The sequence below is a fragment of the Sorex araneus genome, chromosome 6, assembly GCF_027595985.1.
Source record: "Sorex araneus isolate mSorAra2 chromosome 6, mSorAra2.pri, whole genome shotgun sequence".
Taxonomy (NCBI): domain Eukaryota; kingdom Metazoa; phylum Chordata; class Mammalia; order Eulipotyphla; family Soricidae; genus Sorex; species Sorex araneus.
In genome coordinates, this window is record NC_073307.1 from 65486330 (window position 1) to 65503137 (window position 16808).

At 42.5% G+C, this 16808-nt stretch overlaps 1 protein-coding gene across 1 annotated transcript in view; it reads right to left on the minus strand.

Annotated features, from left to right (window-relative positions):
* The window catches only part of ARID2 (AT-rich interaction domain 2), a 164441-nt gene that overhangs the window by 18797 nt on the left and 128836 nt on the right, over positions 1-16808 (minus strand). The window contains exons 14-16 of the mRNA XM_055141422.1: positions 15799-15995; positions 12539-15417; positions 2465-2610 (exon numbers count right to left, since the gene is read on the minus strand). Coding sequence (XP_054997397.1) covers positions 2465-2610; positions 12539-15417; positions 15799-15995 — 3222 coding nt within the window. The remainder of the gene's footprint in view (positions 1-2464; positions 2611-12538; positions 15418-15798; positions 15996-16808) is intronic.

Consider the following 16808-nt stretch of genomic DNA (forward strand, 5'->3'; position numbering starts at 1 on the left):
GCTGGGGAGGGGAGGGGCACGGGAAGGCTGGCATGGGAAGCTGATGCTGGTGATGGAACTGGTACTGAAACAGCATATGCCTGAAACTCAACTGTCAGAAACCTTGAAATCACAGCTCTTGAAAACAGAACCAAACAAAACAACTTTTCCAAATCTTTTAATTTGGAAAAACGTAAGTATAATTATGGGGTTGCGGTGGAGAGGAGTAGGTAGGGCACGCGCTCCGCATGTGGCGCACAACCCAGGAGCCCGGGTGCAACCCTCGGCGCTCTGTTTGATCCCGAGCCCGTCAAGAGAGCGCCTGGAGCGCCGTGAGCACCGCGGCTGTGGCCCAAACACCCCCAAACCCTCCATCCCCTCACCCCACGCAAAAGCACTATTCAAGGACCGTGAAACTATGAAGAAAAGGCACACCACTTGACAGACAGGAAAGATCTATCCTACATTCTACTTATTAACTGAAACAAGGATAAAATTACAGTGGATATCACTTGAGAAATCACATAAGCAAAAATGGAGGAAAATAGTTAAAGCATTTAAGAAAGTCATGAACACAGAATTTTAAGTTCACAAAACTATTTCTCAAAAGTGAGAAGGAAATATTTTTCCAAAAAAAAAAAACCAAAAACTGAGAACATCTGCAACACTAGACCTGACTCAAGAGAAGTAAAAAGTAGTTCTTCAGAGAAGACAAATGATACAGGCCAGAAACACAGATCTATAGAAAGGAAAGGTGGCGTTTTTTGAGGGGGTGCACACCTGGCCAAATGGGATTCTGAGGATCAAAACTGGCTTTTTTGCATGCCAAGTGGCCTACCTACTGTCCTGTTGCTGTGACCTTGAAAATATGGGTTTAAGGAAGGAAAAAATGGAGATAATTTTAAAAACAGGGAAAAATCCAGAGAAAAGTCAAGAGAGACTAAGAGTACATTATGTCAGGTCACTCCCCAAACGGAGCATGTACCAAAATAATTTTTCCTATTCTTTTGGGCCACACCCAGTGATGCTCAGGGGTTACTCTGGGCGTTGCACTCAGAAATTACTCCTGGTGATGCTTGGGGGACAATATGGGATGGACATGGGTTGGCTGTATGCAAGACAAAAACCCTACCTGCTGTACTACCACTCAGGGCCCATTTTTTTCTTATTCTTAAGTGATCAAATTAAAATTTATTCAAAATATAAGCCAGGAAGATGGCTCTGGGAATAGAAAACATTCTCTGCACGCAATGTGCCTTACAAAGCTAGCTCTGAAATGACCCCTGAACCCACCAAGAGTGATGCCCGAGTGCAGTGCCAGGAGTAAGCCCTGAGCACAGGAAGGAGTGATCCTAATTCCCCTGAACAAACAAACTAATGATTTTGTATTAGAAGCACTAGTGGATATATGTAAACTATTCAATACAAATATTTTTATGAAAGTTAGTGCTAGGAGACTAGGGAGAGGGCCCGAAGGGCTGAAGCATTGCATGTGGACGCCGCAGGTCTGGAATCAGGTATGTAGTATCTGACGCACCGCATTAAGATCAGCCTGAGTCCAGGTGCATCTCCTTCCCAATAGAAAATGATTTCAAAAGGAAAATTTCATAAAATTACAGATGACAGAAATTCCGATGTAAAAGAACTGAGAACAGAGACCCTCTGCTCGTAAAGACTGTGATCCAAGAGGTCTTCTAACCCACTTTGGCACCCAGAGCGGCTTCTTACAGAAATGCATCTAGACTGTGAGCTGTACCAAGACTATATGGGAAGGATTTTCCCTCTCCACCCTGTTTTTCTGCGTGGAAAATGGTAGCAGCAGCATCATCCACGTGGCGAGAGTCACCCCCTAAGACTTCTACCCAGAGGCAGGAACTTTGCAATATTGTGGCTCATAGGGGATCATGGGAAGGGGGTGGTACCGGTATGCCCTCGGCCCAGATAAGATCCAGAGCTACTGCTCTCGAAACAGACCCTCTGCTCCTGAAGACTATGATCCGAGAGGTCTTCTAACCCATTTTGGCACCCAGAGCAGTTTCTTACACAAATGCATCTAGACTGTGAACTGAACTAAAATACCAGAAATCCAAAACCGCGCGGCTGTGATAGCTCATAGAATCTTCATTCTCAGCAATGAAAAGAAATTATTAAATGATGCCTTTTCATCAGGCTTGATTGTTGGGGGAAAATTCCAAACAATAATAGTGAGTTCTCATTTGAAATATTGAATATATTCAAAGTATAGAGAATAAAACGAAGATCATTAGCTACTTAGGTGGGGGCTGGGTGGGAGGTGGGCATATTGGGGTTCTTGGTGGTGGAACATGTGCACTGGTGAAGGGATGAGGGTTCAATCATTGTATGACTGAGACTTAAACCTGAAAGCTTAGCATTTTTTTTTATCTCACGACGGTGATTCAATAAAAAAAAAAAAAAGAACCGAGAACAAAGAATATTCATGTGAATCTAATAAATTTCCCATTACTTTTTGCAAGACTGCCATAGACACATGAAGTTATGTCCAGGTTTCCTCACGGGATCCCCAGGCTGACTGGATGGACTGAATGGAGGCTGAGAGCTGTTGGGCTGGCTCTGCACTTGTACAGCTGGTGAAGGAGTCATAGGAGTGTTCTGTGAAAAGACATAAGAGCATGATAGTGAGACAAATGAAAGATCCATTTCATACCATGGGTTTGTAAGTGAATACACTGAAAGTATGCACATCTAACACCTGAAATTTTCATTAATGCTTTTAATAATTACATTATTCCTTTGAAAACACTTCTTTCACAAAAATTCTTAAGAAATCAGATTCTTGGGCCGGAGCGATAATATAACGGGTAGGGCATTTGCCTTGTACACAGCTGACCTGGGTTCGATCCTTGGCACCCCAGGTCATATGGTTCCCTAAGGAGTAACCCGCTGGGTGTGACCCCAAAAAGGAAAAAAAAAAAAAAAAGAAATCAGATTCTTTAATCCATAGAAACCAGACCAAGATCACACTGCTGTTATAGGATATACACTATTTAGAATTAAGACTTTTGATACGTCTAAAATTCTAGTATCTGTGGATTTAACTAGAAATAAATTTACTATAAATATATCTAGCTAATTTGCTTATATTTTTCAAAGAAAAAAAAAAACCCTGCAATTTGTGAGTGTGTGTGTTTGTTTTGGGCCACACCTAGCACTGCTCAGGAGGAGTTCTTCCTGGTTCCGCATCTAGCAGTACTCGGAACCATACGGTATGCTGGGGATCAAACCCAAGTTGCTGTGCAAACGTCCCACCACTATAGTATGGTTCCAGTCCCCCCAAATTACAAACTATTACGTTGTCAAGAGAGAGCCCATGTGTGAGGATACACGCATGGTATGTACTCCATCACTTAGTCCTTTGAAAATAATCCCGTTGAGAAATATTTCATTTTAGAATTTTTGGGGGGGGGGGAAGACTGGGGGCTTATGGCTTAACGCTCAGAACTTACTCCTGGCGGAGTTAGGCGTAGGCTGCATGCAAGACAAGCACTATCCGGTCTACCACTCCTACCCTCACTTTAGAACTTTTTGTTTTTTTTTTTTTTTTGCTTTTTGGGTCACACCCAGCGATGCTCAGGGGTTACTCCTGGCTTTGCACTCAGAAATTACTCCTGGCAGTGCTTGGGGGACCATATGGGATGCCGGGGATCGAACCCGGGTCGGCCGCATGCAAGGCAAACGCCCTACCCGCTGTGCTATCGCTCCGGCCCCTCACTTTAGAACTTTTAATAAAGTGACAGCAAAGTCAAAAGAAATTTCAGTTGTTCAATATGCTGTAACTCTACATAGAATGTACTGAATATTCTTCAGCAAGCTATTTTAACTAAAACCTTCATTTTTAAAGATGCTCAATCATAGTTTTGAGGATGAATTAAAGAATTCTAAATGTGGACATAATTCTTAAATACAAGCTGTTATTTTTTCCTTTTACATCCCTTTCTCTGAAAAACAATTACAGTCACTTAAAACAAAGGCAACACGATTTCAAGTCGTAACTCATATTTCTTTTTTTTTACTCATATTTCATTTATACTGTATGACAAAAACATAATGCTGAATTTCTCATAGAAGTGGCAGCACACCATTCTCAAATCATTTACTTAAAGGCAATCAATTTAAACTTTGGAAAGAAAATATAATTTTCACTCAGAAAGTAGCAATGGTAGTTGAGCAAAACAGTTAAAAATCACTGAAGACCTCAAGCCAAAAGTCACAGTAATTAAAAAAAAAGATAAAAAGAGGAACACAGGGTTGTAACACTGTAATACTGTTGCTCATCGATTTGCTCAAGTGGGCACCAGAAACGTCTCCAATTCGAGACTTATTACTGTTTTTTTTTTTTTTTTTGCTTTTTGGGTCACACCCGGCAATGCACAGGGGTTACTCCTCAGGAATTACCCCTGGTGGTGCTCAGGGGACCATATGGGATGCTGGGAATTGAACGTGGGTCGGCCGCGTGCAAGGCAAATGCCCTACCCGCTGTACTATCGCTCCAGCCCCTTGTTACTGTTTTTGGTGTATCGAATACACCACGGGTAGCTTGCCAGGTTCTGCCGTGTGGGTGGGATACTCTTGGTAGCTTGCTGGGCTCTCTGAGAGGGGCAGAGGAATCGAACCTGGGTCGGCCGCACGCAAGGCAAACACCCTACCCACAGTGCCATCGCTCCAGCTCCTAAACACAGGGCTATAGCATACAACTGCAAAATGAAACATTGAAGAAAATTCTTGTCAGGAACGTAAAGCCATAACTTTGTTTTTTGGCTTTTTGGGTCATACCCGGCAATGTTCAAGGCTTACTTCTGGCTCTACACTGAGAAACTACTCCTGGCTCTGCACGGAGGGACCACATGGGATGCTGGGGATCGAGCAAACGCCTTCCCCACTGTGCTAACACGACAGCCCCAAGCCATAACTTTTGAATTCAACTTTCTTGGTTTTTTTGGGGGGGTTTTGGGCCACACCCAGCAATGCTCAGGGTTCACGCCTGGTGGGCTCAGGGGACCACGTGGGATGGCAGGGATTGAAATCAGGCTGACCACTGCGTGCAAAGCAGACACCTTACCCCTTGTACTATTGTTCTGGCCCTTGCGTTCCAAATTTCAAGAAATAATCTACTTTGAGGATATAACTGAATTATTTCTGTAACAGGTAGCATCCTTACTATTTTACAATCTTGGGCCAGAAATAATGTACAGTATATATTCCAGTTTGACTCCTGGGGCCACTTGAGCACTGTCAAAGTATTAACAGTATTTTGATGACACTGTTATTAATAGATACACACATGCACACATGTATAAAAGATGCATTTATGGTCATTAAAGGTGTCATGGAAAAGATGTGGACTTTCAAACTTAAAGACCAAATTTTCTTTCTGCCTTTTACTTATTTACTTATTTATTTATTTATTTATTTTTGGGTCACACCTGGCGATGCACAGGGTTCACTCCTGGCTCTGCACTCAGGAATTACCCCTGGCCGTGCTCAGGGGACCATATGGGATGCTGGGATTTGAACCCGGGTCGGCCGCGTGCAAGGCAAACGCCCTACCCGATGTGCTATCTCTCCAGCCCTCTTTCTGCCTTTTAATTAGCAGTTTTGAGCCACCAACTTAACCTCTCAATTTTGTTTCCTCATCTAAATAACATGTAACTGATGGGATGGAAACTTAGAAAAACTATACAAGAAGAATCTAGTTCTAGATTAATAAATGGCAACTGTGGGGGTGTGGGGCCAGAGAGGCAGCAGAGTGGGTAGGGGCTGACTCTTCATACAGCCACCCTGGGTCCGACCCTCCAGCTCCCCAGTGTGTTCACAGCAGGATCCCTGGGTGCAGAACTAGCAGGAAGCCCTGAGAACTGCCGGGTGTGGCCCTCAAACAAAAAACACAACTGTAACTCTTTGCATGCTAACAGAAAAATTTACCAAGGAAATCAACATTTTAGAGATGATATGTTGAGAAAGAGAAAGGAAAGGAAGATAACATAAGAATGCATTTATTTACGTAAAAAAATTGGTGAAACCAATTACTTAAAATAAAAATATTATATTGAGTCGAAATTCTAACAAGGGATAACCAATACCCGTCTCAGCCAAATACAGAGTGAAATGACAAATACCTGGAAATTTAAAAGGCAAATTTGTCAGAGACATCAAATTTCCCAGAACCTGCTTTCCTAGAGTAACAAACATTAAAACTATTTAGCATTCAATTTTAACAAAGTATTTTACCATGTTATTTATTTATAAGACTTAATTCTTCTGTCCCTTTTTTGTGGGGGGGCGGGGTACATCCATTTGTGCTCAGGAAACCATGTGGTAGAGGGATCAAACCCTGGGTTCTCTCATGCAAAGCAGCCCTTTCATTCATCTCTTCCTCAAGTTGCCTTGCTGAAGTTGTAGGTACAAACATACACTGTTATATATTTCTCAGACACAGCTGAGAAACAGATACTGAAGTATATTATGTATAATGTTTGTGATTAAGTTGAAAACACTCCAGGAAAAGAAGTATGATGGACGGGAACAGACTAAGAAAAAACTTGGCGGCCAGAAACACTGTGCAGCAGCAGTGAGGGCGCTTGCCTTGCACGCGCCCTCCTGGGCTCCATCTCCAGTGCCCATACGGTCCACAAGCATCACCAGGAGGGACCCCTGTGTGAAAAGCCAGGAGAAGCCCAAGACAAAAACAAAACAGAAAAAGAAAAAAATTACAGTGAAATGGAACTAGAATGACAAAATGGTGATACTGGAAGGAAGACGATGGATACAGTAGAACTTAGAGATTCTACTTCTGCAGCATTTGGAAAAAACCTCACAATGTAATCATACAGTGCTACATGAAACAAAAATTAAGTACATAATATATTTCAAATTACAATTCCGTGACTTACTTTAACAGAAATTACTTCTTAGATTATTTTAATATTGTGAGACTGGAGCTAGAACATGTTTTGCCTCGTTTCGAACCAAGAAATCCCCTGAGCACGGCTGAGAATGAACCCTCAAACACCAAGGTCGTACTATACAATGTTTTTCAATATACCAATTAAAATAATTTTTAACAACTGTTTCCATTTTTTTGTGGTTTCTGGGGCACACCTGGCGATGCTCAGGGGTTACTCCTGGCTCTGTACTTAGGAATTAATCCTGGCGGTGCTCAGGCAACTGACTATATGAGATGTTGGGGATCAAACCCACGTCACCCACATGCAAAGTAGATGTCCTACCCTCTGTACTATTGCTCCGGCCCCTTAACAACTACTTCTTATATAAAATGCAATATATTTCTTTTATGATGTTGCTGAAGGAATCATAAACACAGCTGGGTATTGAACCAGGGTTACACAAGGCAAGCAACTTACACCTTGTAATCTCTCCAACCTTGATACCACATGATAAAAAAAATTACTTAAATGTTGTTTACTCTTGACTTATCAGATCATTAATAATAACCATAGCTCCAATGTAAAATTAAGTACAGATATTCGTTACTACAGATTTGGTTTTTAAAAACATATTGCTGTTTTGTTAAATCTTGCTTAGCATCTTTTCTCAAGGGCAAATTATGGTTGAAAATTCTAGGTGACATTGCAAATATCTTTTGATATGAGTACAGATTTCAGATTCTTACTCATAATATAGCAAAATTTTTAGAATGACTAAAATTTAAATGTTTCAATAGTGTTAGAAAAACTAGCCTATTCTCAAAATGAATTAAGTAGTAAGTTCAACTTCTTTCTTTTTCTTTTTTGGGTCACACTCAGCGATACTTAGGGGTTACTCCTGGCTCTGCACTCAGGAATTACTCCTGGCGGTTTTGGGGCGACCATATGGGATGCTGGGGATCGAACCCGGGTCGGCTGCGTGCAAGGTAAACGCCCTACCCACTGTGCCATTGCTCCGGCCCCACAACTTCTTTCCCTTTGAAAGTCACTTGTGAAAGGGGAGGAGGAGGGTGCTGGAGAGATAGTACAGTGGGCGAGGCACTGGGACATGGCCAGCACTGGTCTCATCCCCCTACTGAGAATGGTCACCTCAGCACTGCCAAAAGTGATTCCTGAGCTAGGAGTAAACCCAGGGACAGCAAAGTACAGTCATTTTTTAATTTAAAATATATTAAATCAAAAGGAATCGGCTGGGTAAATGAATATGTAAACAAGATCCCATAAGAGCTTAATTTAAGGAACTGTGAAAGTATATTCCTTTTCAAAAAGTTAGAGAGACTTTGAAAAGGAACAAGAATTACATTAACTCTAAATGCGGTATCAAAAAGATTTTTTGAGCACAATAAACAATGTTTAAATTTTATTCCTGTAGGTGAGCACTTCGCTGCTGTTCGGAACATGTTTCCTTCCTCTAAAACACAAACAAAAACCCCACAACACTCCCAAACCATCACTGTGGTTTAGTTAACATGTTCACAATAGTATTCACATTTCCGGTTGTGATCTAAGTACCAACTCGAGAAGAGTCGGGAACTGGGGCGAAGTACTGATGTTCGAATCCAGCAACACACACTACCCAGAGACTGGTACAGTCCCAAAGACTCCTGAGCACTAACGGGCTTAGCAGTTCTGCATCTCTGGGCCTCGGCACCAAACCAGGTTGATGGGTGGAGAGTTGCCAGAAGGGCTCCCAGGCCTCCTGAACACTTGTGAGGTACCTCCCCACATCTCATCCCCACAAAAACAGAAGACTTCAGAACCTTAACCCCTAATGTAGCCTACAGAAACATCAAAGGAAGGTATCAATGGAAACACGTACAAGAATAACCATTTTCCATAAACCTGTATCTCCGAGCAGTGCTGTGAGTGCTTGTGTGCTGGTTCAGTTCCAGGGTTCAGAGCTGGCCAGGTCAAGTAGTGCCAGGAAGCCACCAGATTCATCTTCAACAGATGGTGTGTGTGTGTGTGTGTGTGTGTGTGTGTGTGTGTGTGTGTGTGTGTGTGTGTGTGTGTGTGTGTGTGTGTGTGTGTGTGTGTGTGTGTGTGTGTGTGTAAGTGGATGCTCATGACACCAGAGAATGAATTGGGCCTTGAACAAACAAGGGAGCAAGGGAGCGAATACTTTACGAGACAGTAATTAATATTTTTCATTTTAACTGTAAATAATCTTTCTGCAAATAGGTACAATTTTTATTTAAACTATCAGTTAAAATACTAATACCAGATCTGTGTTTATAAGATTTGTTTTAATGTATATTTTCTATTAAATTTTTTTTTAAAGATTTATTTTCTCAATGGGGGCTGGAGCAATAGCACAGCGCACGCAGCCGACCCGGGTTCGATTCCTCCACCCCTCTCAGAAAGCCCGGCAAGCTACCGAGAGTATCCCGCGTGCACAGCAGAGCCTGGCACGCTCCCCGAGGCATATTCAATATGCCCAAAACAGTAAAAACAAGTCTCACAATGGAGACATTCCTGGTGCCCGCTCGAGCAAATCGATGAGCAACGGGACAACTGTGCTACAGTGATTTTCTCAACTGGGGTTGGTTTGGGGTGGGGGTGGGTGCTTGGGTCACACCCAGTTGCACTCACAGATCACTACTGGCAGTGCTCAAGGGACCAAATGTGGTGCTGGGGACCAAGCCCCAGAAGGTCATATGCAAGACAAGCGACTTATCTGCCGTACTATTTTCTCCAGCCCCTCTGTAATGAAACCCTTACAACTGATCAGTAGAGAAGGCATGCCAAGTAAAGGGAAAAGTACAGGAAGGATGGTTCCAGGAGGAACATTTCCTACAGTATTCCTAGCCCCTCCTGCTCATTATAAATGTTTAACCTCCGTAATATCCCCAGGCCTCTAAAATGTGGAAATAACAAGGTTTGGCTGAAAAAATCATTTTGAATCCTTATTTTCACTACCTCTTTAAGATAATTCAGATAGTATATAAAATGGATTGATCTGATGCCATTTTATATACTATGTGAATTGTAAAATGTTAAGAGGCAGGGAAATAGCTAAAGGATCTGGAGTAAATGCCTTGCACGCACTCCGGGGCCCACGGCACTCCTCAGCCCCCGCATCCAACTGTTAGGTCTACACGTTTGGCCAAGTATCTCCAAAAGGGGCTCTGGATCCCAAACCTGACCCCAGCCCAGCCCCACCCGAAAGACCCAGATTGATGAGCATATAAATTTTTCTTTTTTAAAAAATCTGGGCAAAGTGAAAATGTTTCCTTATTAGAATTAAGAATGCACAACTGCCCACTGTTAAATGGCAACTTACAATGCCACTGAACAGGTGATCTTTTTCAGAGTCTCTAACTACCTTATCCAAAATAAAAAGCTAAAATATACCTGCATTTACTAAGTGCCTAACTTTGCACAACGCACTGTATTTTGCACTGTGTCTTTGACAGATTTTAAACTTCTTCCATGTCACCTAAACATCAATTTTAGAAATACAGAATGCAGTTACTATTTTTTACATAAGATACAATCTGTGGGTGGGTACATGGAAGCTTAGAACAAGGTTTTCTCTTAGATTAGGAATAAATATATTAGTGGCTTGAATTAGATACATATATTCAATGTATTCTGTATTTTTGCATTAAAATACAAAAATGATCACTTAATGACATACACATTCTGTAATGCCGGAGTTCAAATAATCAACATGGTAGATATATAAAAGCGCTTTCTAGAACTTTACAAGAAATCTTTTAGAATAATGGAAAAACAAAATCAGAACATCTGTTTCGGCTTCAGATATATATCCAGGTTTCAGTCCTGGCACTAGCTCCTATTAATCTGTGACACTGAACGAACTATACCATCTTCATGCGTCATCTCTGAACAGTACTAACATATTTTCTTTCTTTTTCTTGGGGGCGGGGAGAGGTGTAGCATCAGTAGGTGCTCAGGAGGTCTAGGGGTCCCACGAGTGATGTCAGTTCAGCTCAAGGGTTCAAGGACATGATGCTGCTCGGTCCTGCAGTGCTGGGGGTGCCGGACAAGCACCCTAACTACCACACCACACCCCAACCCAGTATTAACAGTTTTCATCTACTTAATAGAATTGTGTTGGTTAAATGAGAAAATGCTTTAGCGCAAAATTTCTAGTACAAATCAGATACTTAGCACTTAGCTTATCATGTGCTACTTAAATAACATTATTGAACATAAAGACATTTTAAGAATAGCAGAGACAAAAAAAGGGTTAATGAAACAGTTTCACATAATGAATTTTTCTTTTAACTTGGCTTGGTCCATTACAACCACTTAGGATTATAAGGAAATCTAAGAAGAAAACATTAAGGCACAGAATCAAGATAAATTGGGAAATTTAAACGATAGAAAACAATTTAATGAACGCTTACTAGTACTACATATTGTACTAAAACTTTTAGCATGACTAATTGAAAATTTCAATGTGTAGAAACTGAGTAAAGTTAATTGTTTTAAACAAAAATTAATATTATCAATCATGTATATTCACTACAGAACATTCAACAAATTATTTAGGTACTGTAAAATTAGATCCAAGAAGTAATAAAACACAAATTAAAATCTCACTTTGCTCTTACGTTCTAAGCTTTACCAATCAACTGTTCCGAAGTGGCACTATTTCACCTTCCAAATTTTCTCCACACACCTTTACATTTTACGCCAATGCCCAAAATGATCATATATTTGATGCTATAACCGTAAGCAGAAATAAAAAACCAACAGAAGAGAAACTATTCACAACAGAGTTGGCAATGGTCACAAAAGGTTCAGACTACATCATAATTTTAGACAGGGAAGGGAAGGTAATCCAGAAAACAGGTGAGAGACAACTTAAGTAAGACCTTAGTTTCAACTGAGACAAACACAATTATTATTCAGATCTTTGTAAGTTTACTGGACATTCCCCTCACTTCCCCTATTCGCAACATATAATCCTAATCCTAAAAATCACTTTCTTTACTAAAGCACATCAAATATGGAACAGCAGGTATTAAAAGAGTATAGCAGAAACATGACAGTAAAGTACAGAAGAAACATAAAATTAGGGGAATCAGAATAGCTGAAACAAAAACTACATGTAATCATACTTAAAAAAATATAGACAACTAATTTATTATATAAATGTAACAAGAACACATCTGGTAAAATTCTTAATGGGGCCTACACTTTTTACAGAAGGATCGTGAATACAACCATAAAACCAAACTAATGTCAAAATTAAATACAGAATTTCCCTTCTGCAGTACTTTTAACACCTGGCCACCATCCTTACCCAAACTCTAAGAAGGCTAAGATACATTTGACATCTTCAAAATTCTGCAGAGGATGCTAGTTTATAAATATTCCTTTGTCAACAGATTTACTGATTTGATCTACAACAAGAGTTTTCTTAAACAGCCCTAAGAATAACAATTGAAAATTAGTCTTACACAAATATAAACACAGCACCACAGCTTGTGCATACCGGTTAATTAACTTTTCACGGTGAGACCTGGGAGAAGAGTGCACGTCCCCTGACCACACCTGTAAACCGGAGTTTCTCGGGGAGATGCAACGGTAGAGAGCCTTACCTGTGCGACCACACTCTGCGTGTGTGCTGGCGGCTGCTGCTGCTTCTGCTGGACAGCACTTTCGATTGCGGCTTTAGCGACAGTGCTCGGATCTGCTCCCGCTGGCACCGCGACCATGGTTGCACTGCAGCCCGCGTTGTTGGGGTCACTGATTGTAACGATTCTAACTCCTACTTTATTTGGAATTCCTGTGATGGTTTCCCTATCATTATCCTCTGCTGGTCTCTTTACAGTTTTGCACTCTGCTGTGCCGTTTGTTGACCTAACATCAGACGACAGGGCAGGAGAATGAGACACTCTGGATCCTGAGTGGGGGACTGCTAGGATTTGATGCCCCTGTATAACAGAGGACGTAGAATGTGGTGAGACAACTACACTTGGGCGTTGCTGAGGCACATCTGAATTCAAACTTGAAGCTAGAGGTCCATTAGGCAAATCAGTACCACTAAACTGCTGTGTTGCCACGTTTGAAGCCTCCTGTAAACTGCCCCCAGGTGACGAGCCACCCAGAGTTAATACGGGTCCATTAGAAATTCTGTCTAATTGATCACCTTTGGCAGTCTCTTGCTGAGTGGTATCTAATGTCCCTTGTGGCTCCACTGGAGATATCTCACCGTTTCCTACATGATTGGAAGTTTTGTGATTTGGAATGTTTTTGCTTAAATGAGAACCATCTCCTTTATCAAAATCACATATTCCATTAACTAGAGGTTTTTTCAAATCATTTTTTATATCCTGCATGTCCATTTGTTCTGAGTTCTGTTTTCCAGACGCTCCATTCTCACCTAACTCTAACAATGGCCCATTACTCACCAGTGAGCACTGACTAGCCTCACTCTGACTTTTCCCTGAGTTTGAAGGAGGTAGACTCGAGTCACTGTACTTTCTCCCATTTAAGAGACTCCCCACCTGCATTTCACTCTCCTTTGCATCCCCATTGCTGGTGCTCAAGGCGCCTCGTCGGCAGGACGGGTTCTCCATCACTTCAATTTTACGTTCATGAACATGTAAACCTGTTGCTTCTTTTGCTTCCTCCTCCTTTTGGCAAATGATTTTATCACCTTTGAATGGGGGAGTAGCAGTAGTACAGGATGATTGTCCAGCTGGAGACGCCTGATTGGCTGGAAGTGTTTGCACCTGAAGCCCAACTCCTGCCTGGGTTCCGCTCACGGTGATGCCTGCTGGCGCAATGAGCTGAGTTGTATTTCCCTGACTCACAGTTGCAGTTGCAAAACTTGTATTTGGCACAACTGTTATGGTTACCTGGTTGCCAGAAGTCCCTTGAAAAATGGTTGCTGGGCTATTTGAGATCAGTGGGCCCGGCAATATTTGCAAGTTCGAGATGGGCACAGTCTGTACTCCCCCTGTGGATGGCATTGCACTTTGGACCAACTGAACATTTTGCTGCCCAACCAACAGTTGCTGAGCTGGAGTCTGCCCCTGCACTCCAAAACCCGCAGCCTGGTTATTAGCCACCTGGTAGACCACCTGAGGGCTGGGAGCTCTTGCGTTGTTAGGGGGGGGAATCTGTGGAGCTGGGAGGATAAGCTTACCACCCGGAGTGGAAGGACCACGCTTCGGAAGCAGCAACTGTTTTATCAGACTCGACTCACCAGAAGCAGGCTGAGCAACGCCTGTACTCGTCGGCTGTGGCGGAACCTGCATCTGTACTTGCGACGGCTGCACTTGGACCTGTACCTGCTGTGGTTGGGGTGCTGGTGAATGCTGCTGCTGCTGCTGCTGCTGCTGCTGCTGCTGCTGCTGCCTTTTCACAGAGAGCATCTGACTGACAGTGGGAGGTGGTCCCTGTGACTGAAGGGTGGAGGATGACGACATGGCAGTAGGGACTTGATTACTAGTAGCTGGAACTGGTGATGGTGAGGAAGATGGAGTTATGTTTGGTTGTCCAGTGAGTTGAACTGTCTGACCAGTTGGAAGAGCTGCTGGATTAGCAAGAACAATTTGGTGAATGGCTGGTGCGTACGTTTGACCTTGCTGAGCTGGCTGACTTACAATGACCACACTCTGCTGGGCTGGCTGCTGTGGTGGTGGGACAGGCTGCTGGACCACTGTTGATGGAACTTGCTGAGAAGGGAGAGGTTTGGGCGCAATGTTCTGGAACCCGACCCTTGAAGGCTGTGGACTGGGGACACCAGCAATGGTAACCATTTGTCCTGCAGCGACCTGAAAGTTCTGTACGGAAGTTGCTGAGACAATATTGGATGCAGAAGTTGTGACATACTGTGGAGGCGCTATGATAACAGTGTCTTGCGGCTGACTACCAGTTGATGACTGTTGAGATGAAGTTTGCACAGGCTGGGGTGATGTGGTGATTAACTGCTGACCCTGTGAAACTGTGGAAGTACATGCAGGTATGTTCTGTACTCTGCCAAATATGTGGCTCTGGGGAACAGCCTGCTGAATCACTGTCACAGGAGTACCGGAAGGTACGCCCGGCACCACCGTATGTAACGGAGACTGCTGTGGAATCACCGATGGGTGGTGAAGCAACGTCTGAGAATTTACAACTGTGACCGGCTGTGGTCCTGTGCTGTGATTCTGAACCAGAGGGCTCTGTGAGGCTGCTCCCACAGCGATAGTGACAGGAACTGCAGTCTGGGGTACAGAGTTCTGGATGACTGTGGCCTTAACAACTTCACAGGGAATTGGAGTTTTATTCTGAATGACAGTCACTGGAGCATTTTGCTGCTGGTGAGTATGAACAGAAGGATTTGGTGGGATTCTCGAAACAGTCTGTGCCACAGTATGAACACCTTGTACTGGAAAGGACATCTGTGTTGCAGTCATATTGGAAGATTGGTTGGTAACAGGAGTTCTCTGAAAATGGTTTCCTACAGTTTGTGGTCCATGAGGAATACCTAAAAATATGAAGAAAATAATTATAATAGAATGACTTAAAAGATATGAGTTTATTTTACTTAATATAAAAGGGCCTTAAAATTTTTTTCTCTTTCATTTTTGGGTTTTAGGGTCACACGTGGAGATGTTCAGAGGTTACTCCTGGCGGTGCAAGGGGAACTGTATGGGGTGCTGGGGCTTGAACCTGGGTTGGCCTCAATGCAAGGCAAGTGCCTTCCTCACAGTACCATCGCTCCAGCACAGGGAAGCTTAATACAAGGGTTTTAAGAAATTAATATAACAACTTTAATTCCTATGGATATAGTAAAATAAACAAGAGAGCGCTACTGGAGAAGTTTTATTAGTCAACGAGTAATACTACTACAGAGCAGCAGCAATACCTGCAGGTGAAGGGCTCGAAGAGACATCAGGAACAGAATCAACACGCACGACAGGAGCAGACACTGGCTGCTGCTGATAGTACATCTGGACGGGCAGCGGCAGGGCCCTCCGCTTCACGCCCACCACGTGGATGTGCACCTGCCCGCTGCTGCTGGAGTCCTCCACTCTCTTCACTGTGTGGTTTGCAAAGACTGTTCTGTAGAGCAGACACAGACTCCGTTTTTATCACTGGCACAGAACTCTACTAAACATCACGGCTCACCTAAACAGGTGTTCTTACTCAAAGCAACAATATATTTACTGCTATTTATGAACTATGACTCATAGTTATATTGTACAAGTGTAGGAAAGAGAAAATCCAACACTCCAATATTTTAAATTATTTATTAATATCACTGTCGCATTTTAAACATTTCTGCTGCATATAGTTCAAAAAGAGCTGATATTATATAAGCTTTGTAAAAATATCACAAAGCCTTGATAAGTCTAAGACAATATTAGTTAGACTAAAAATTAAGATTAAAATGGTCAAATTAATTTCTTTAAAAGCATAAAGAAGTAATTTAATCTCTCCTCTTTCTTTAATAAGTCTCATAATATTCAAACACAAACACTAGATGATATTTCAAAACTTTCCCTGCACTTGAACTTCGAGCATGTTATAATGTAACCATACAAAATTTTAAATACTGAGAATATTTAAAAATAGCTAGATGTAGGAGGGATACTGGGAACACTGGTGGTGGAAAATGGGCACTGGTGGAGGGATGGGTACTTTGTATGACTGAAATGTAATCACTAAAGGTTTTTTTTTTTTGCTTTTTGGGTCACACCCGGCAATGCACAATGCACAGGGGATACCTCCTGGCTTTGCACTCAGGAGTTACTCCCGGCGGTGCTCAGGGGACCATATGGGATGCTGGGAATCGAACCCGGGTCGGCCTCGTGCAAGGCAAACGCCCTACCCGCTGTGCCATTGCTCCAGCCCCATAATCACGAAAGTTTTTAA